Below are 23,121 nucleotides of genomic sequence, written 5' to 3' on the forward strand. Positions count from 1 at the left end.
TGTAAGGGATCCCAATGTCGCTGGTGCTGGATTGTCTGTCTGCACTGTGTATGGGAAGATAATATCTCTGAGAATGAAGCTTAGGTCATTCTCACACATACTTTAAGTGCTTCATTTCTTCTGAATTATAGTGGGATGGAGCTCGGTGAACCCACCGTGGGAAGCTGGAGTCATTTGAATGGTGGCATTAGCCTGAACTTGAGCTGCTCCCTCTGGTCAATGCTTGGCTTCTTTCACCCTGAGTCTGGTAGCTGTTGTTCCTCCTCTGAAAACCTCTTCACAACATGAAATCTAACCTCTCTCTTTAATTTGTCCGACCTGTGGCTATAACTGTGGTTTTGGAGAGAGGAGAGTCCGGGGCTGATTCAATGAGTGACTGTCGAACCGACCGCAACAGCTCCATCTCTTCCATCTTCGCTTCTTCTCAGTGCTGACCACATACTTCTCTCCTACTGTCTGAGCTGTCAATCATCCATCTTCCCATCATCTCTCCAAACAACACGCACACCACACACTTTTGCTATTGATACAGGACATCCTGTGTGTGTGTGTGTGTGTGTGTGTAAATCTCTATGCAGGTCAGGATTCATAGCCAGAGCGGGTCAAGTGGACATTGTTCTGAGACCAGACAAACAGACTGACGGACGCGTTCAGCCAAGCAAAAACACCCACACATAATACATTCACCTTGATCTGCCTTTACCCTTCTCCTCCCTCGCACACACACATACACACATGGAGAGACACCGGTGTGTATGCCAAAGCCGGAGGCAGCATAACAACATCAAAGATTGAGCGATTTGTGGCAGGAGAAAATTGCTGCTCCACCTAGGCCTGGTGGGATGACATCAGACGCGTCGGTGGCAGAGGGGTGTCAGGGCCTGGAGGGAAAAGGCGTTGGTGGGAGAGGGCAGGACAAGAGGGGGAGGAATCGGGTTGGCCATGGACGGTTAGCTCCTATCATTAACAACCCTGACGTCATGGTATAACGTGGGAAATGGCCCGGGAGAAGGTCTGGATGTGACCAGGGAAAGTTTGGGAATAAATTTGCATTGACTTGTGCATTTTTGCCTCAACTTTTGTAATTGAGATGTGAGCTGAAGTTTACGGTGTGACTCAGCAAAAGAAGGGAATGTGATGTTAATCCACTGGTTGTGGCGTTCAAACATTTTCATACTTTCAGAGAATTTCAGAGTCACTCCTGTCAAACAGTAAAATTAAGCGAATCCATGAAATGTACGTTACGCTTTTCGTTATCTAAGATTCATTATAAGCTCCTCAAATTCTTACAATTCACAACTTCCTAAAATTTCAGAACCTGCTCTCATGGAGTAACTGAATCAAAACTCTTGATGCAGCAGATGACATTTCATAATGTGTCTACAGCATCAATTGTGTACCTATATATTCATGAACAAATGGCCCTCTATTGCCAGGACAAATATGATGTCCATATACTGCAAATGTAATTTACCCATCTCACTCTTGTTATTGTATTTTTCCAGTCAATACTCTCCTGATTCTGAGAATTCTGAAAGGAGAAAAGCACTTTCGAAAATGAGCTGTACAATTGATATCATGTCAGTGTTCTATTATGTTCCTGATGATGATGACACATGACTTGTCCAGTCACAGGAAGACAGGCACTCGAGGTTTTTACATTCATATAAATGTATTGACTATGTGCTGGGCCCCTGCAGCACTGTTGACAAAGTGGATAACTGATGGGAGCAGATGGTCTGGACTGGGTATGAATGAGGTCTGTGGAGTTTGAATGCCATCTAGTGGTTGTTGTGATATAGGAAGAGTCAATTGAAGAATGCTCCTTTCACATCACTATTATCTCTTTTATGCATACATGTAACATGTAAGTATACGGTATTCAGACTTGCCGACTCTGCAAGTCAAGATTCTTCAAGAATCTGCTGTTATTTTATTTATTTTTTTTTACCAAAATACCACCAGGAAACCATTTCTCAGCAACACCAGTCATGACAGATATAACAATGTCTGCTCATAACAAATCTTTATTAAATTCAGTTTCCTACAAGCAAAAACTTGTGGAATGTGATTGGTTCCATCACCAGTTAATGTAAATACAGATTGGACTGTAGTTGTAAATTCATGAATGAAGAAAAAACACCCTCCACTTGTCACTTTCAAAGTCAAGTTTACTAGAACAAAGGAAACAGTAGTAGTGTCAAAGCGGAAATAACCCCTACCATCAGTCAGCCTACTGCAATGACTAAACATTAAAAACTAAATAAATGCTAAGTGACAAATGAGTCTTACTGAGTAATGTGAGCCAAACTAGGCCGAAGTGTAATTTTCACTGAAAAGATTTATTTTACACAAAGTATATTCTAGGAATGATTAATCCAGCATAGTGTACCCAGCATCAATATTCCCCTTTCTTGCAAGTATTTGGGAATACTGGAATGTTCCATGGTATTATGGAATGTAGGGGTAAAGTGGCTAAGTGCCATACAACAATTGTTTATGTCTTACAGATATGCTTGAGAACACATACAACATTCAGAAGAAGAATTCTGAAATTTGTAGAAAAGTTAGAAACGTCTGAGTAATATATAATGTACAGTACTGTGTGTGTGTGTGTGTGTGTGTCTACCACTCACTCTGTGCTCAGAAATATCAAGGACTACATTTAAAAATATGTGGAAATTTTAGATATTATGAGCAGCATAAAAGTGCACCACCTCCAAAAGTAGAAAAAAAAAAAATACAACCACCTGCCAACTCTGTATCCTTACTCAGTCACCCTCCTCTCCATCTGTCCTTCTGTCAACCAGGGCGTCTGTAGCAAGCCTCCTGGTAGGAAGTAGCATTGACAGCACTGAACATGTCGCTCCTGACAAAAGACAGGAAGTTCTTCAGAGGACAGAGTGGCTGACTGGCATGGCGGTCATGGGATCGACAGAAGGTGGTGTGAAATGTCACATCCTCACCGTTGTACAGCACCCTGATGAACAGTTCTCCATCTCCAGCCTTTGACTTTTCACCTTTGCCAGTTCTTTTCTTCGCCTGTCCATGCATTGCTGGTGGACTCTTCCACAGTTCAAAGACCACTCTTGCTGCGAAACGTGGAAAGCGGGCCTCCTCCAGTCCCAGGGCGCTCAGCAACGGAGCCATGGTAACATCATGTGCTGAGGAGAGGGTGAAGACCTCCTGACCTCCCGCACGAGGCTGTCGGCCAGCCTCACGGTCCCTGGCAACACGCTCCATCTTGGTGGCAGTTCGGTTGAGGTAAGGGTACATGGCCAGGATAGCGTATTTATGGTACAGCCCCACTCTTCTCCGATCCACCTCATCGTCTAACTGCTGTCGACGAATCACAGCAAACTGTGCCATTGTCAGACATCCCTTGGCACCACTATCTCCCATGGTAACACATGGGAAAGAAATGTCGTGGCACAGATGGCACAGAAGTGAGTCTATAGGGTTTGCAGCTCGGAGTTGGCGGGTTGGCAGACCCAATGTCCGTGCCATTTCAGTGTAAGTCCTCTCGAGTTCAGTATCACTCACCCTCAGTCGATACTGCCTCCTCTGTTCTTCCTCCAGGTATCTGTTCCTGGCGGGGCAGTCGCAAGCCGAGCCACAGAATAACGTGCTCCACTGATGCCTCACGGTCAGTTTTGTCCAGTCAAACTCTGGTAGGAAGCCATAAAGGAAGGCCAGTCCACTCTGCAAGGTGCGGCTCTTACCTGTGGTCTCAATCCACACCTGGCGGGCTGACCAGTCAGAAGGGACGAGATTGTGGCGCTTGTAGGCTTGATTGAGGAGCTGCCCATTACGCAAGTGCTGCACCACACCTGGAAAGAAAGGAAATTCTTTGGCAATTATGCTTGATAAGTGCTCGTCGGCAAAATGCTCTACTGCATTTGATTCACCTGACAGAATGTAGATTCTGTTGGAAAGAAATTTACAAGAACTGAATAGCAACATTGATAGTTGACTGTTCACTGGTATAAATGAACATGTAATGTTGGTCTACAAAAGTTCCGCTTTGGTTCGGGAGAGCCCTTCTTGCCTACCTGTCTGTGTGAGTTCTCCCATCTCACAGGCACTGTGGTTGGGCAGACGGGGAACAGAGTTCAGTGGTGACTCCCAATGGCCACGCCCTCCCAGACCCATGTGACTGATGAAAGAGTTCAACAAGGGGTGGGAAGGCTTCCTGAGGGTGGTGAAGGACAAATGAAGTGTTGTAGAGTGAGCATTATTTGCAGATAACCTCATCAGTAATTTGATATTATAGTGAGAGGGGAAAGAGGTTAAACTGTGTGTTTATGGCATTTAGTTAGAAAAATAGAACCTATTCCAAGACTGACTATGATGATGATGAAGTTTCACACCCTGGCATTATCAAAAATCTCTACAAACATCAGGAAAGCATTTGACACAGCAAGCAATCTCTGATTTACACACAGAAAACCTGGAGAGAGGCTATGTTGCCCATAGGTGGCTGATAAAGTGAAAATCATCCCACTCTCTGACAACAGTGTCAAAAAAAAATGGATAAAATGACTGAAGGCCGTCAAAACCAACTGTGGATAACCTTGGCTGTGAAGATGAGCTTGTTGACCTGCAAGCCAATTTGGTGTCAAAGAAATATTTCCAGGGGAACGGATACAAAAAACATTATAGTATTGTGCACTAATGACAATAAACACAAGGAAGGGATAATGACAGTAATTTATTATCAGTATAAAGAACCTAATGATTTACAAAAGGATATTTACATGTTCAATATGGAACTGCACATGCAGGCCACTTCCTACATCGACCACCAGGTGTCTCTCTAACACAAAACTGCTGGACTACAGCACTGTTCAATATGTGTGGGAGGGAATATGGGATATGGTGATATAAAAAGATGAAAGAATTTGTTGCCTTGGGACGCATATTCGTATATATATGATATAAGATATGAGAGCACAAACATATACACACACCCACACACACAGGGATGAGGGCAGCAAGAAGAGCAGTGGGTGATCTAATAGATTAAGAGATGATTGAAGATTACAGTTTAATATAACAAATCTGTGGGAGCCGCAGCTCAGCTAACCCAGATTAAAGGAGCACGCACACACACAGTTTCCATAGTGATCACAGAGTGGTTCAGGAACGTAGCACAATCTTCCGTCATTACTCTTAAATCACGCTTCATGATTGTGGTGGCTGACCGAGAGCAGTAAACTTAATCAGGCATAAATAGCCACCAACTATGATGGATGGGACTACAAGGGGACAGTTTCTCTTTTCTGCTAAAATAAAAAAAAAAAAAAAAAAAAAGCTTGAATGCACCACTCTGATTTTAGATGAAAGCACTCGCCTACATTTTCCATTCTTAAGGGAACCGTTTCCTTTTGTCGTCATGTTGCATTAGCAACTATTGTCACCAACTACCCACTTTCCGTCTCTGCCTTATCACACTTTATTTTGTCTTTAGTTACAAGTTATTATATGCACCACAAGGCACATGAAAAAACTGGAATGGCGGAATGAGTGCTCTGTCATCAGGAGATCAGCTTGCTGAGGGGAGCTTGGGACAATCTTGATTGAATAGTAGCTGGAAGACTGGATGTGAGTGGATGGGGATACGAGGTTGGACAAAGAGCCAGCCAGGCTGTCTATTAGGCTGATTGTTGCTAACTAAAGATTACAGAGTCCAATTACATTAAGCGGGGATTATTATGACTGGATAGAACAGTGGAAGAGATTAACTAGGAGGGAGGAAGGGATAGAGAGATGAGGAGAAAGAGGTAGTAATAAATGAGGGAGATAAATAAACAAAAAAGGAAATGAGATGGTCTGATCTAAACTGGAAAAGAGCAATAGAAATTGAACAGGATGGATGATGCAGAAAGACAGAAACCTTAACAAAGACTGAAGCGACTGAAGACGAAGAGGAAAGAGGAGATGCTCCCTGCTGAAAAGAGCTCAGTTAACCGCAGACAGAGACAGTGGGTCGGCAAGCTGGTGCCAGCACACACACACACACACACACACACACACACACACACACACACAGAATTTAGCTCTCTGTAAGGATTCAGCCGTGGGGCATATGCTAGTTCAGATCCCTCTAAATACAGCTTGGTCTAAGTACAAAACAGAACTGCCTATAGTATTACAAGGATATAGAAATCTAAAATATCATTTTAATATTAAATCTCCCTGCAAAACAAGCACATTCAAACCACAAATAATCCAAACACACTTTGCAGCTGTGCTCATTCGGCCTCAGTGTGTTAGCTCAGCCATACAACCCTGATTCCAAACATGCTGGACACTGGAAAACAAAATACAATGTGAAAATTTGCTCAACCTTTTTGGCATGTATTATATTGAAAACAGCACAAAGACAGTATGTTTTATCTCAGCCTCAGTGATTTTTGTAAATGTGCTCATTCAGTATTTGATACCAGCTACACATTTGAAACTTTGTATGGTTGCTTCTGTTTTACATGCTTACCTACTCCTGTCCCAACTTATTTGAAATGTGTTGCTTGCACCAAATTCAGAATAAGTAAATATTTACTAAAATCAACAATGATGATGAGGTCAAACATAAAATATTTTGTCTTTGTAATATTTTCAATTCATTGTGCATCAAAATATCCAGAGCCACTATATACTGTTCAACTGTAACTATATCATGGTACACACTATACACCACTGTATACATACACTACATATCCATCTATAAATGTGACCATAATTACTGGCCTCATAATGTGCATGTCAATTGTATCTACCATCTGTTACAAAAAATCCATAGCAATAACCTTACACTGTACATGCATATAACTGCAGATATTATATCTCTGCACCTGCTGCTTATTGCTAACTGCATTTCATTGTCTTGTATTTGTTACATGTGTAACGACAATAAATAATCTAACATAATCTAAATATATGTTGCACTCTGTTTTCTGTGTTTTACACTGTGTCCTAATTCTTCTGGAGGCAGGGAGGAGCACATCAGTGCTTCTGTAGTAGAAGGAGAAATGGGTCAAATAAAATTTCTGTCAATTAATGAATGGGACTCAACCTCCATCATAAGAGGCTTGTGCTTTCCACTCAAGTTCAAAGATCAAGGGTACTGAAAATATCTAATAATGAGATGCACAAAGCAGCTCAGCTGCATATTACTTATCTGAAATGCAACTGTGTGTATAATGTGCCAGCTCTAAAGATTATGGCATGTCAGCTCCATCCAGATGTGCAAAGCCATGGTTACAGTGAAAGCTTTGTGCAAAATTAAGTCATTGGCTAAATCTGACCTAAGGTGTACAACTCCTAAAAGGGGATTGGTCTCAGGGAATTTACTCACCATATGCTCTAAATAAACAGTCCAAGAGGATGTGCACATACAAACAAGAACCATCTGACCAAAGCAAATCTTCTACATTCAAAAATAGAACAGTTTGTTATTTTAGGACATGTGCACCCACTTGAAGGGTTTGTATAAAATGTATACACGCAGAAGGACAGAAAGTGTGAAAGTGCTGATTTCAGATTTCTTCTGAAGCTGAAGTACAGAGGCATGCTGGCTTTTAATAACTTCCTATCAGAAAGTCTCATCTAGCCCTGCTGAAAGAGCAGCAGAGCTGATGTGAGCAGAATCAGAGCTCTAACAGTATAGAAATGACAGAGAGAAAAGATATAGATGAGAGAGTGGAGCATAATTAATTAAAGAAGATAACAGTATTAATTTGCGTGTGTGTGTGTGTGTTTTTTCCACCCTCACAGGGAGTTTCTGCACTGAAATTAGTTCTGCCTTAGCAGAGCTGCTCAGTGAGCATGTTGCTCAAATCAAGCAAGATAAGACTGTCAACAATGTGTTCATATTTGTGTGGATCCATTTGCACAGAAGCACAGCAGAACAGATGTAGAAAACCAAAGCCACCCGTTGTCGCTGACACATGCAATAACACTGGGAAACCAAGGACATTGTGAAAGCATGTCTTCTATGGTTCTAACTTCTCTTCTTGAGTTTAATACAGGTACAGATCCTGACAATTCAAATGCAAAATCTATTTAGTTTTAGTTTCAGTCTCTTGTAAGCTTCACACATAGAACAGAGAAACTATTTTAGATCTACTGCCTATTTAACATACTGAGCTCATTTTCTGCCAGCTGCTGTCAAGGCAGCAGATTTTTGTAGGAGAATACCAGAAGCTGTGGCATTAATTGGTCTCTCACACTTTCTAGCAGGTCCTCCTGTTAAGCATTAGGCAAAGGAATACAGTAGCTGGGTCTTTGCTTGAGAAGTCAGCTCAATCCCTGGTAGCTTTCGTCTGATTTCGACCTGAATCAACTCAAACTGTGGCCATAATGCCTTTATCTTAAGAGTCGAAAAACTGATGAAAAATGTAAAATTGTTCTTCTTCTTTGTTTTCTTTATATCATTACTTAATTAAAGCGTAACAGGGAAAACCCACATGAACAGCTTGCAATATAATGCAATTAAAATACCACTATACAGAGAAAAGTACTGGGATGAGGCTGTTTTTCAGGGGCAAAGCAAGGTCATGGCCATTCATAGAGTAGAGCATTTGTGAGGTCAGTCACTGATGTTGGACAGGTCAGGACTCTGTGTGGGCCAGTCAAGTTCTTCCACACCAAACTCATCCAGTCGTGTCTTTATGGACTTTGCTTTGTGCACTGTGCACTTCCCCAAACTGTTGCCACAAAGCAGGAAGCATAGCATTGTCCAACATGTCTTGGTATGTTGAAGCATTAAGATTTCCCTCCACTGGATGTATGGGGCACAGCACAACTCCTAAAAAAGAACCCCATCCCCATACGTTTGTCTATACAGTTTATTTTGTAGGAAAAGTGTGTACCTGTTGATAGATAAGGTGCAGTCAATGGCAGGCCGTTTGGTCTTGGGGATGGAGTAGAGGGGGTAGCGGTCACCATGGCGAATCATCACCTGGACAGACAACAGTTTGTAGTCTGCAGGGCTGTGACCTGTCAGACGAAACCCCCATCAGGATCCACATTTTCCATTGTAACAATAAGTGTAAAGAAGTGCCACTTTGATACTGTAATAGCTGTACCATTTCTCATAAAACATTACAAATTTGTTCACTGTCTGTGAATGCAAAGAACCGATTGTGTGTGTTTAACAGCAAAATAAGTAGATAGGAACGACAAGGACACTTTGAAAATGATCATGCCACAAGGACATCACCCGGAAAAAATATTTTTTTTAAAAAAATCCATGTTTTTGACTGTTTTTCAAAAACTTCCAATCTAAATCTAAAAGACTTAATGGATTTTTCTTCTTTGGAGACAAAACTCCCATCCAGAGATGAACTGAGTAAAAATCAATTAGCTGGCAGATATAGACCTTGTCTTAGGCAATGAAAGATATTACAATCGCCTTGGGCTGTGCTGATTTTTCAGATGAAGAAAAAAAAAAAAAAAAAAAAAACAAGGCTCCATGCTGCTGTGCTGCAGAGAGAGAGTACTGCAGCATTATGGATGATGCAATCTAGTGGTAATAACTTTCGCCCAATTAACATATCTCCCGAGTCCTGACACACTAAATCTGACATTATTGCTATATTAAGTATTTATACACTGCCCATCAAATTTGGTAATTCTAGAAACTGATCTAACTGCTTTGAAACAGGTAATTTGAAAGAATTATCTCAGTCATAAGTCATTTAAGCTGAAAAATCAGATTAAATTTACAGGTTTGCAGTCTTTAGTTAGACTAGATTTATCAGTGTGCAGGTCTTACCCTCCCAGGCCTGTTCTGTGCTGTTGGGAGTGTTGCAGTACCCATAAGCTTCAGATATGGGGTTGGGCTCCTGGGTGCGAAGCACCGGGAACACTCTCTTTCTGCTCTTTCCCAGAGCTACCCCAACATCTCCATCTGCAGCCTGGAAGGGTCGCTCCTCCATGATGGGAGTTGTGGGAATCAGGTTCACTGCAGGCAAAAAACAAGCAAAAACAAGTATAAAGAACGTGAAAAATGTATATGTCATATGGAGAATATATAATGAAGAAAAACAACCCAGTCATTGTGTTACAATCCACCCAACAGTGCCTCAACAGCTGTTGGACCGATTCCAAATGACAAGTCTCCAAATTAAGCTACATCATCTGGGAGCTATGAATGCCTGGACAAAACTGGTGTCAATCCATGCAGTGGATGCTGATTTATTTTACTTGACAAGAGAAAAATATTTACTTGATGATCAGCCTAGATGAAAAGTCAGGAGAGAAAAGTCAATTGGATTTAGCCTCTGGAGATCATGGTTATCCCAGATTTCATGACAATCCATACAATAGTCATTGAGATAATAATCATAAATCAACTTTATGACAGCGCTGAAGGAAAAGTCAGAAGAATCCTCACCTGCAGACCGCGTGTGTCTGTACAAAATGTCATGAAACAACATTCAGCCTAACACTGTCAACACAAGAGCAATGGTCAGCTTGGCTCAAAAGGAGGGGAGAGTAATTTTGCGAATGTGCAGAATCTGCTAAATATACAGATTTAAGAAAGTTTACAGGCATTAATTCATATACAGGAAGAAGAAAAGTAAGAGGGCCCCCCGACAGAGCAGTAATAGTGTTCAAAATTAAGAAAACCAATTCAACTGTAGTGCATCTCCATGTCAACAGCTCTGTACCCTAAAAGCCCTCGCTGTTAGCAGTGAGTTGCCAGGTAACCGGTGACCTGTGACCCCTGGGAGAAATGGTCCAGTAAGAGCAGAGATGTTGTGAGAACTGGAAAGCCCATTCACAGAGATCCAACTGAAAGAAAAAGGAGCTGAACTCATATGGCCCTTTGGTAAGAGAGATATCCAACTCCTGCTTATGACACACTGAGACTGAGACACACACACACACTGTGCAAATATCACATCCTGCTGCAGAGAAAGAAAAAGAGGCCATGTCTGCCCAATCATGAAGCACAAGGAGTGACTGGTTTGCCACTGCTATAACAACTCTCAGACTTAAATTATCTACTCGGCTGTAGAGGTATGTATGGGTGTGTGCGCAGTGTATGTTAAACACTGTCTTCCTCTAGCACTCATATCTATACAACACTATACCCCTCTCAGCTTGGGTTCATAAAGTTCATAGTGTTGCAGGCAGGAGGTTTCTCCAAATAAGCGTGACCTACTGATTTTTGCCCATTCCGATTCTCTTTCTAAGAACTATAATTGACAGCATATACAAACAAAAATAAACTTATCTTAAATGCAAAATTTTACTTTCATGGTAAAATAAATTATTAAAGTGCACAATTTCCTCTCAAGATAAAGCAACTGGAAAGAGCTACAAACAACAACTATCCGAAATTCAGCCATACACCCAACTTTATCTAACATATTTTACTTTACCAAATAAAAGCAGATCTATAACAAAACAAATGTCAGTTACTTATAAATGCACCAGGGTTGAATTGCAAGCCTTACGTCTTCCTCACTCACAGAGAAGAACTTTTTTTGTGTGCAGCTATGAGTAAGATGCAAAAAAGGACCAGTTTAGAATCAGAGATACAGGAGACTGACCGGCCGGTCACCAGTCTGGGCCAGGCGGTCAATTCCAGTTCTTGCCCGGTCGATCTGTACATCCCTATCGATGACAGTTCTTTTTTGTGGACATTGGTCAGAGTCATACGGCAGCATTGTGGGCACAACTCTCAATTCCGGTACATCACAACAAAACACAGAACAGGAGCACCCCGTGGCACTGGATGTTAACATTAAACCACTATAAGTTTGTACGCTGGCCTGGACAGACAAAACCTACCCAGCTCTACTTTGAACCAGTAATTGACAACAATGACAATCAACACTGAACATAATTTTTAGTGACAGCCCAAGACTGTGATTGCATGGCATTACAATCAACCAAAATGAAGCCCTACAAATACTTCTGTAAAATAACATTGTGGGCAATTTTTTAGAGATCCACAAATAGGGTAAAATGAGGTGAGACAAAACATTTGGTGTAAACTGCTAATTAGCTGACTGGGCCAGGCACCCTCACACTACAGGATGTAGATATTCACTTCGAAAACCATATTTCACCATACGCTTTTTACTTTTTAACAGTGAGACATTATTGTATTTCAACACCTGTTGAAATAGCTATGCAATTTTTTTTTCAATTATTTTGTACAATTGGTGGATAAGTACTGAACTCAATCACGACTATTCATAAAAAAACAAAGAATACATAAAGTGACGGAGAAGGGCAAACCTTGTTCACTTCACAATCAACACTGAGAAACTATACACCGGGTACAAAAGCTTAGCCTCAATTAAGAACAAACATTTGATCAAAGTCGGACAAAGCCAAGGTCCAGCCAAATTTTGTTAAAGTTTACTTACATTTGGAACTGGAAACTGCATCAATAAAAGGACTGCAAAATATATTTCAGTTAAATATGTTATGAAATCCATATGTAGATCCTCTCCAGCTGTAAATGGTGAGTAGTCAGTTCTTCATTAAAAGATTTCAGCATAAACTTACCACTGATGAGGAAGGAGAAAAGCTGTGCTGCCACAGCAGAGACCATTTTGATGACTGTTCGGTAGTGTACAGGTCCATAGACATACACTGGAGCTCATTCATTACCACAACCCCCCCCCCGACATACACACAAACGCCTGCCTGGACTAACCAAACTGTTGGAGGCCAGCTCATTCACAGTCACCTACACAATGGCGCTTTTGTAACTGGCTGCCTAACACTACCAAATACATGCACAGCAGTAGCACACACAGCACACTGCAGTACCCACACAAAATGTGTGTTACTAACTTTCCAAGCACCTACATCAGATCTTCCAAACACATAAAAGCAAGCTGTCTGAGAGGGCTTTCAACAATACTGACAACTCAATTTGACGCTGATAAATGTTGTCATATTTCTCTTGAATTTGAATGACATAACACTCTACTTAGAAACACAACACACCCATACACTACTCACAAATACAGAGCTAAACATAGTACAACCTGTTAAATCTTCCATCTCTGCGTTAGTGAACCCATCATTATGCACACACAGACACTGCTTGACTTTTACCTGATAGCATAAGCAAAGAAGGTGTTTTGCCTCAAACATGCACATAAACAAATTTGTGTCAGCTATTGCACCGCAGTGTTTAGTGGGTGAACAGGTACTCACAGAAAGTGGTTTGGCCTGACACTGAAGGGGTGCACCCACTTACCTGACTGCAGTGTTCTGTCTGAACTAGAGTGGCTCAAAACCAGTAGAAAAAGGGTCAACAAATACTGAGACAGGCAAAGTACTGTGTGGGTGGATAGGCGTGGCAGCCAGCAGCTGTCCATCATTATAGACCTTATAATTTAGAAATGACAGATTATACACATCATTCTGGCACAAGCACACCAACAGAATTACACTTAGGGATTAGTGGTCATTCACAAGCTCACAGGGGACTAATCAAAAACAACACTATTTTCAACTGCAGAGTAGTGGGGCGTTATAAACAGTCTGCAGGGATACAAACCGTAACTGAGAACAGATTAACATCCTGCTCAGTAAACATAATTAAGCACTAATGCTTGGTAATACAGCAAAAGCAAGGCATGCACTGATAAGACATCTGATCATCCCCATGCTGATACGAATCCTTTAATATGGCTCATTTTCTCATACAAGTGCAACCTGATATCAGTGTGTTCTCACCGTATCTGTGTGGGTTTCCTGCAACAGACAGGAAATGCTAATTAGGTGAACTGGAAACTAAACTGCCTACATATATATAGATGGGTGTTATTTCCCTTTAGCTGGTGCAGATGAAGCGGGGCACAAGTCAACAGTCATGCTGGAAACTCTGTGGAGCTGTACTCAAGCTCCATGCTCACATCAGCGCACCAACAACGGCAACACTAACACGCTTTCAATGAGAAAGTGGAAATTATGTAGAATGTGAAAATTAACCTGGGAGTGGGAATCTTCTGGCAATATTCAGCAAAGACATCAGCAGCAGACACAGCTTCATATTGTCTAAAAGTGAAAACATGAGCAGGTAACAGCCATTACTAAAATGCAAAGTGCATTTAGGACACCACATTTGACCAGTACGTGTCACCTGTCAGGTCACTTAAAATCTTCCACTTTCACTAAGGGAACAACTGTTACTGAGAGACAGAGGAACATAAATACTTTGGTGACTGCTCTGCCTGGCACATGCTGCATTTTTTTATTGGTTAAATGTTTGGCTGAATTGTTCAGCACTGCAGTTCGCTCTGGCATTTATGGAGCTCACAGAAAAACCGTCTCGCGTGCTTGTCTGATCAGCTCTTATGACTGGTCTTTATAGAGACCACAGAGAAAACTACTTCTACTGAATATCAACGAATAATGATTGAGTGTGTGTAATGATGCAGTATAAAATTTCAGCAAAGGGCAGACATGTAGAAGAGCTGAGATTCTGTGGCTCTTCAATGTGCCAGTATATCTGCTGACTCATCAGTCATTCTCTGGATACTTTCCAAACTCACGATGTCCTCACTGCCACAGGTCTGCGGGTGTCACTGATTGTTACCATGCCGACGTGGCTCTTAATTCAGAGTTAGCCTGGGGGTAGGGTGGCTAACGTTTTAGGCTTAAAATAAGTCAGTCAACTGCTCTACTTGCAATTAATTTCACTAATTTCAGAGCAAACTGAAGATGAACTGAAAGCACAGGGACAATCGGTCTGCTTCAACAGTGAGTGCAGACACTGTGGTAAGAAAGAATTTGATGAATTTGCAAGGTGTAAAAGGTGCATGGAGCTCGGTCTATTTAACACTTAACGACACTTGTCGGTGGATCTGGAAAAGTTACAAGGTGGTGAACTGCATCTTGTCTGAGGGCTTATGTGTACACTCCTTCTCCTCCAAAACATGCCACATCTCATTTGTTTCATTCCAGTTCTTTTGTTTTTTCTTCTTTTCAAATCACTGTGCTTAAACCTCTCTTGTTCCTCACAGTCAACCAACCCTTTCTGCTTCTCCTTTTATATCCTCCCTTGACATTTCCCTCTCACTGTGAATCTACCAGCACTCCTGGAGCACTTAACTCCCATCAAGCTCTGCTTCACCTTTCCCTTCACTACTGCTAACATCTCAAAGTAGCTCTCTTTTCTCTGTGTTTCAGTCATTTCAATTCCCTCTCCTGCAGTTGTCGTCTCTCGGGTGCCTCTTAGCTTGTGTCCACTTTCCTCTGAGAGCCCCCTATGCGTCAGTAAGTGTGGTGATCGCAGCCAGCCCAGTTTTAATTCGAGGTAGCCTGGAGCCAGAGAGAGGCATTTACTCCACCATCGATCATCATCAGTCACTCAGTTTCTCATGGTAATGTTCAACAAACAATAATAAATACATCAGTGGGTTTTTCTTAAGAGCATAAGATACAACAGAGATGCAGACTGCAAGCTGAAATGCAAGGAGTGAAGAACATGATTTGTAAAACGAATAAAAACGTGCTACAAAAACAGAAGCTGACCATCTATTAAACATGAGGAGAAATCCCAAACGCTTGCATCCCATGCTTCTCCTGGATAATGGCTCAAATCCTACTCTACAGTATGTGTGATGAATAAATGATGACAGCAGCTTTTCTCAAAAAGTTTCTTCAAAAGTACTACAGATAAAAAAAATAAAGTGAGGCCTATTCTGAAAGAGAACTTTCCCTAAGAAACAAAGTCCCTGTAAAAAGAAAAAAAAAAGCACACCAAATCTATTACATTTCCACAGTGGAGGAGGGGAGACAGTTACTGAGGGGTGGTTTCTCTCATCACTGTGTTTGTCTCTGCCTCAGAGTATTTAATACCAGAAGATGACAGGGGAGGGGGTCAGAGCAGGTTTGATAATGAGTCATTAATAATAACTTTCAGAGCAACCTCCTCTTAAATGGTCACACAGTGTAGGAGGAGGGAGGGAGTGATGGCTGAGGAGGCAAATGTGACAAGCACAAGTAAGCGCTAACATGATTTGGCTTTCTTTCTTTCTTTTTTTTTTTTACACCACTGCTCTAGCACGGCATCTACAGAAGCAGCAGAACAGGAAGAGAGAGCTTTCAGTATCTTAAGAATACACACTTCAGTTTAAATGGGGGGACAGAATCTCAAAAAAAAAAATAAAAAAAAAAATGATGAAGGACAGCTCGAGGAATCTTGGCAAACATGCAGTCCAAAATACCAGCTCTGTCTCACTACATTCCGCTCTAATCTTGTGTGTGTGACAGCACGGTTTATACGAGTCTAATCCAATATGCTTGTCGAGACACAAGCATACAATCACCACAAACACTTGCACTGGATTGGGAGATTTTCAGGACTCCAGCACAAAGTGGCTTAATCTTGCACATTTTACATAAGAAAAAATACAAATTTTCATTTTTACGACACACCCCACGCCTGTGAGGTTTGCAAATTACATCCAGCATCTCTATTTACTGAGCACTGGTTTCCTTGCATTCAGTGTAGCTAGCTGGGATATACTGTCTAGACAACACCTACAGGAGATGCTGAACAATGACTTGATGTGGAAAAGACACAGTTGTGTACACCTAGGCATTCCATAGCAAATGTGAATGTGCTGTCAAAGACTCTCTGGGGGTTTCAGAGCAGGCAGAGGCCCACTGTTGGTGCTGTATATTTATAGGAAGCCTACACAGGATTCTGCTTTGTTTTGGTTTGAATGGGGTCTCTTCAATAGGAGCGCAGGATATGCATTTATGAGCACAAGCACACATGTGGACAGAAGGATTGGGGACTTTTCTGTTGAACACAATGTTTATTTTGTATTTTTTTTACATTAAAATACCATCACAGTCACAGCTTCAGAGAGACAATGAATACGTGAAGCACTTGAGTTAAGCACAAACACAAAGAGTGCACTTACAGAACTGCAGGCTCAGACTGATGATGGCCAGCGCGGCCCCACCAACCACCACCAGGAGTAGGAAGCGGTTACGAGCCAGCATCTTCTCAAGTGATTGGTCCACGTCCCTTTCCGTCAGCCATCCAGACTACGGCCTGTCCCTGCAGTCTGGACACAAGAGAGCGAGTGAGATTAGTTCATTTCACTGTTCGCATGAGAATGTACGGATATATGTAGTTACAATTTCAGAATCTGCTTGTTTCTCTCAATGTAATACCGCTGACCACAAAATGACTTCTAGTCTAAGTTCCTCAATGTTTACTTTAAGGCAACATTAGTTGGTAACTTCCTACATGTCTCACAATATCTTTTAACACCACAATGTTAATAATGTAGCAATATATCACTATTATGGTTCTTTCTTGTTTTCTCAGTCTGATTGAACAGCATAAACTTTTGCTTAAGTATCGCTAAAAAGGGTAGAATCTGTAGATTTTGCATGATTACTTTTTCTATGACAGGTTGACAGTTGAAGGTTTATGCAAAGTAATGAATTTAAAAAAAAAAACAGTAAGACATTCTCAACAACTAACAAGTTGTCAAATCACCTGTTTAACCAACTACCAAAAGAATTAAATAAATATGAAAACTTGAGTCACATTCTCTTTCGTAGCTTTCCATTTGCCTACAGTGTGACAGCATGCACCTCTTTCCACCATAAACTCAGCAGTTATACATGTCTGTCACAAACTGTCTGTGCAAGGGATTGGAAATCACGTAAAAACATGGGAGAGAGTCAAACTAAAAGTGCAGTAAATGTAGCCCTACACAATAAACCCTACCATTAGGCTGTTTAAAAATACTCCCAGCCCGGAGAGTACAAGCCTGCGTTTAACCAAGAGGCAGTAAAACGATGCTTCAGACAAAACTGCACCATCACATTTGCGCCTACTGACCAATTTAACTGCCTGCGCACACTGACCTGTGACTTCGAGATGCGTCACGCCAAACTCCAGTCAAAATGCTGTGTTATTTATCAATACAGATAGAACCCGGTCCATACCACATATATCTTTCACTAATACATTCAACTCAAAAAACACACTTCTTGGAATGAAATCAGCTTAACTTGCTTATCCGGCACACTGTTCCATATCACTAGTTCGGCCATTTACGGTGGAGATGCACATTCGAGTCTAATTTTCATTTAATGGGACGTCATTTTACATTTTGTTTGACAGCCGAATTCAAGAGTGAGTTCTAATAATACCCAAACGCTTAAACCGGTACATACCTTTGTTAATTAGCAGAAGGAACCTGAATGCCCAGAATGTTGGTCGTTTCGTAATGGAATAACTGCACGTAGTTTAAAGTTACTAGATCAAGTGTCTGGTTACGACTCTACTGGTTAACTAACCGCTGGTTGGCTAACAGTTAGCTAGCTACTTAGGGTCATCAATATTGAACGTTAGCTAAACGATCCCACAAACAGGCTTATGGGGAACATTAAACATTGGAGCTACAACTAGTGGCGCGTTGCGTAATGCTATTGTGCATTTCTCCAAACTTTATTTAGCGCTACTTGTTGATTCCCTGGACTCGGGTCATGTTACCGTACCGATGTGTAGCTTTGTGTTGAAATTCACCGAGCGAACAACCGAGTCATGAAATTAAAATTCCACCTCAACAATCGTGCTCACTGCAGAAGACCGCCGAACAATCACTGAATGCGAAACTCTGACTGCACAAAATGCTCCACATGTTTCTTACCGACATGAACTGAGTGTCTGAGAGCCACAGAGAACCAGGTTACACACTTAAATCCAGCGCTTCGTTTTCTCCAGTACGTCCATAGATCGTATTGCTTATGACTGCAGACAGAACAAGGACCGGCGGCAAGTCACATATAATATGCAGGAGTACTTCCTGTGACAACTTTCAAAATGTAGGGTCTCGGTGAATGAGCTGCCACGTTGTGCTTATTACATATGGGGTTCAGAGTGTGTAAGACTTTGAGCAGTTATACATGTCTGTAACATGTATATATTAAACTACTATTCCAAACATGAAAAGTAAAGTATACGCAACCCGCCCCCACACCCCCCAACACCAAATATGACTTGTTAAATACCTCTGTTAAACAAACCACTACATATTTATATTTTCCGTTCTTGTCCCTCTCTGATATCTGCCTGCTCCGAAAAAAACCCCAAAACAACAGTGAGTGTGTTTGAGTAAGAATAATAAAAAAAAAGAGTAAATATCAAATCTTCTGAAAACCCTTGCAAACCATATGTATCACCAAGGCTCAGGCAACACACTGGAGCAATTGAAAGTAGCTTAGAAACGCATGCAGTTTGTGAGTAATCGAATAGATGCGAGATATTTCAGGATTACTTGAAGAAATCCTGGTTACAGCTAATAATAAGCTTTAATTTTGAAAGTACAACCTATTGTTTTCCGGCACAACTTTAGCTTTCTCTTTCTAACTTGACAAATGTGGAAAAGCGAGTCCAGGTGGCTGCTTTGTGGACGGTCTACCCAAGCAAAATCACACGCTCACTGCTCCATCTACCGGACCAGCGACAGCAATGCACATACTGCCTTCAAGGCCTCCTCACTGTAACTTTTGGATGTGGTTGTACACACTTTTGTAATTGAAAGCAAAACAGACCCTATAACAGTAACATTTTGTTGTTTTATTTGACAAAAAAACAGATATTGTAAACCACAATGCTGACAATTTATCTAAAATAACTTTTTTCTTTTTTTCTTTTTACTTTGTCTCTTTGTCTATGCATCATGCAGTTGTTTATTTTCCAGACTCCAGTCTGATGTGTGTAGAACCTGAAGACTATTTTTCTTCATAAATGAGCTTGCAGTGACTTCAAGCAAAACCCAACCATGTCCCTCTCATGTAGGGCACACGTTGCCTTTAACCTTGCTTGTCACTGTTTTCTTTGTCAGCAGCAGTCTCTCAAGCTTGTATGTCTATGTAGATCTCCTTGGCAGAGTGAACAGCTGATACCTGTGTTGTAATTATAGTCAACATCTTGACATTTGAGCTATACTTACATAATTAATAAGGCAATCATTCAAGTTTCGCAGGCTGACCGCACCTGCGGCTTTGTGTCACACCAATAATACATTATGCGCATTCTTCTACATCACAGAATTAATGAGACATGCTGAGACCAATAAATGGACAAAGGTTATTATTACTATTATTACACATGAGTTTTTTCCAGCTAAATTCATGGGAATAATTATCTTTAAAAAAGTTAACAACCAAGGGAGTGAGTGAGGGATGCTGCTTTATATTGTTTGTCCTAAATTTCTCATCATTTTTTCAGTGTCAGTTCACATTGTTGAGAGTTACAGATGCATTCTTCCCAACTTTATAAAAAGCATAAATGTCGCTGAGTCATTTTCACTGAAGATTTGAATTTGATTTGGACTAAAACATCGATTTTAACAGACAAAGGAGATCCTTCACCCTTGTAGAATTGGTTTTAAAGCCTTCATTGCATGATTTTGAAAGAATATACACAAACTTATCATAATTATAAATGTATGAGAGTGAAAGTAGCCCTGATTTTAGTTGCTGTAAATAGCTACTAATGTGTTTCGAAAAAAAAAAATCAGCATACTTTTACTTATACTTGAGTATTCTAATGTTATACTCTGCTGCACTTGTTACTTCAGTATATATTTGACAGCTGCAGTTACTTTAGGAGCAAATGAAATACACTGTAATATCCTTTAGTATCCTATTATTTCCACAATATAACACAGTTTATAGTACAGTTTTGAAAAGAGGACATCTACTTGTAAAGGAGTGTTTTTACAGAGTGATATAGTTACTTTTACATAAATAACAGGTCTTTATAGTTCTTCTACTATGAGGTGATTTAGTCTGAGTTTCTGTAGGTGGCAGTCTACTCTTTCTGTGTAGTCAACACTACACCTTCTAACCACCAAGCGTCTCTCTGCTTATTCTGTTACAATACAAAACAATTCTCTGCCATGAGCAAAAGCTTGTGTGTGTTTTTTAATATTTTTATATGATGCAAGAGTGGTCAGAGTTTCTGTCATTTTGATACCTTGAAATCATTTTACTGTATAATGATTATTGTTAGCACAAAACTACAACAGTCCTATGAAAAGCTGGTGCAGACTGTGTGTGTTGTTTTCAGCTGGTCATAGTCAGGTAGTGTCTTTTTTGACACTACCACTCCGGGGGGCTAAAGTCAGATATTTTCAAAACTTACAGGGAGATTGAAATTGTGTTTCAGGATGGTTGGCAATCATGTAAATAATAATAAAAAAACAACACTGAGGTTGTTGAGGACATTTGAAGTTTAGTTTATTTGGAAAGACCCCTTGCAGTCTTTTGAATTGGAGCTCTAAAGTTATGACTGAAATAGAGATGAGCGTTACAAAGTGAACAGCCTGGTCCTCTCCTGACTGCTGTTGACAGTCCTGTAGCACTGCTGCCTGGCTTCCGCTAATCAGTGTCATTGTGCCCATAGCACACCACCCTCTGCTCATGTGGTCAGTGAATTCTGCAAAGAGGCATGCGATTTATCGACATTCAGCCTCAGTCAGAGCAAGACACTGAGATGTGACTCAAAGACTGAGAGAAAAACAAGTTTATATTGGCATTTGGTTACCAACAGAACAACACAGTGGCTCACCTAGGCGAATCCAACCAAACAGATGCCAAAACCCATTCTTCATTTCAAAAATTTTCAGCTGTGGTCTGGATGTGAAATATATCAAGCAGTCAATACCACATGTGGTTGTTTTTCTTTTCATAAATCACAATCTTTGTTAGGATTTGGTATTGTTACTGTGTTCTCTGTCTGTTTTTCTTCTCTTTCTCTTCCCTTCCTTTCTCCTGTGTGTGTGTGTGTGTATGAGCCAATCCAGGGCAGTGCTGGGCAGTTCTTGTGTTACTCCCATTCTTGTAAAAGACTGTTAAATTCTGACAAGATTTCATCGCTCAAAATCCGATTTCTTCATATTCTAGCAAATATTTGAAAGGTTACCCCAAAAGGAACTTAATTCAGCACTTGGGCAGTTCTCTTGCTTCACCAGAAATAAGCCTTTGGTCTACAGAAAGCTTCTCACTGGGACAGTAGCTTGGCTAAATGTTATTGATGCGGATCATTGGGTAGAATGTTGAGCTGCCAGCTAAGATACTGATTTATAAATCATGCAAACAAATCCATCTCACCACTTTTATTTGTCTGCTTCTATTCTCTACTATACACTGGTCAGCCATGTAGTGGGTTGATTGTATTGGAAAGCAATTTCATATTTTGTCGTTGAGGTTGATGTGTTGGAAGCAGCAAAAAAAAGGGCAATGTAAGGATTTGAGGGACTTTGATGTTACTGGATGTTCCTGGTCTGCAGTGTTCAGGACCAACAAAGGAAAACAAGTGAACAGAAAGGTGTTAGAACACAGTTTGTTGCGTATGGGGCTGTGTGGCTGCAGACCCGTCAGGGTGTCCATGCTGACCCGTGTCCACCACCAAAAGCATCTACAATGGGCACATGCCTCCAAATCACCAGATCTCAAACCCATCAAGCATTTGTGGAATGTGCAGGAAAAAAAAAGAGTCCGAACCATGTAGGTCCCACCTTGCAACTTACAGGACTTCTTCTACTTGGTGCCAGATACCACAGCATACCTTCTGAGGTGTAGTACAGTCCATGACTCAAAGGGTCAGGGCTGTTTTGGGGACAAAGGGGGCACCTCGTCTTTATAATTTTGTGGTTGATTGGTGCACGTTCTGTCTTGGAATTAGCACTTTTTACAGTGATAAGAAGGACTCAATATCATTCACTTGGAATCACCTTTCTATGCACCCAATAAATGTTAGTATGAAATTCACTCTCTCTTAGCTCTGTTTTGGTCTCTACCTGCTCCTGAGGGAAATACAGCTTAGCTGCTCAACACTCAACTGTGACCAGTTAGTAAAGAGATCAAAATCAATTTCATATCTGTATGTTAAATATAAAGCAACAGTCAGCAACTGACTAGTTTAGCTTAGCACTAACACTGAAAACAGTTAGCGCAAAACTGCCAAAAGTGTTATTTTTATCTTTTGTTTTTTTATATATTAAATCAACTACAGCATGCATCTGTATATGAAAAAGCTCTTGCAGGAGCTGAAATGTCTCACAGCAGTGACTTCACTAGCACCTCAGCATGACTACC

General features: G+C 40.9%; 1 protein-coding gene across 2 annotated transcripts; it reads right to left on the reverse strand.

Annotated features, from left to right (window-relative positions):
- Positions 1-2,009: 2,009 nt before the first annotated feature.
- pxylp1 (2-phosphoxylose phosphatase 1) lies at positions 2,010-18,816 on the reverse strand. Of its 2 annotated transcripts, XM_046389183.1 has the most exons (7): positions 18,666-18,816; positions 16,917-17,063; positions 13,972-14,037; positions 9,779-9,967; positions 8,874-9,000; positions 4,053-4,192; positions 2,010-3,830 (listed from the first exon to the last, which is right to left on the reverse strand). In XM_046389183.1, exons 2-7 carry the CDS (start codon positions 16,996-16,998, stop codon positions 2,803-2,805), a joined length of 1,632 nt encoding a protein of 543 aa, XP_046245139.1. In that variant the 5' UTR covers positions 16,999-17,063; positions 18,666-18,816; the 3' UTR covers positions 2,010-2,802. The 2 variants fall into 2 exon arrangements, with proteins under 2 accessions (XP_046245139.1, XP_046245141.1); XM_046389185.1 differs by lacking the exon at positions 13,972-14,037.
- Positions 18,817-23,121: the final 4,305 nt, after the last annotated feature.

This window comes from Scatophagus argus, chromosome 5 (assembly GCF_020382885.2).
Source record: "Scatophagus argus isolate fScaArg1 chromosome 5, fScaArg1.pri, whole genome shotgun sequence".
NCBI classification, from domain to species: domain Eukaryota; kingdom Metazoa; phylum Chordata; class Actinopteri; family Scatophagidae; genus Scatophagus; species Scatophagus argus.

What these genes read in the sequence shown, in the direction of transcription:
- pxylp1 (XM_046389183.1), bottom strand. Translation starts at nt 16,998, where the DNA reads ATGCTGGCTCGTAACCGCTTCCTACTCCTGGTGGTGGTTGGTGGGGCC. An exon ending in CAGTCTGAGCCTGCAGTTCT is followed by an intron (nt 14,038 to 16,916) that starts GTAAGTGCACTC and finishes TTTCACTTTTAG; the next exon opens with ACAATATGAAGCTGTGTCTG. An exon ending in TGCACCTTATCTATCAACAG is followed by an intron (nt 4,193 to 8,873) that starts GTACACACTTTT and finishes CACCACCCTCAG; the next exon opens with GAAGCCTTCCCACCCCTTGT.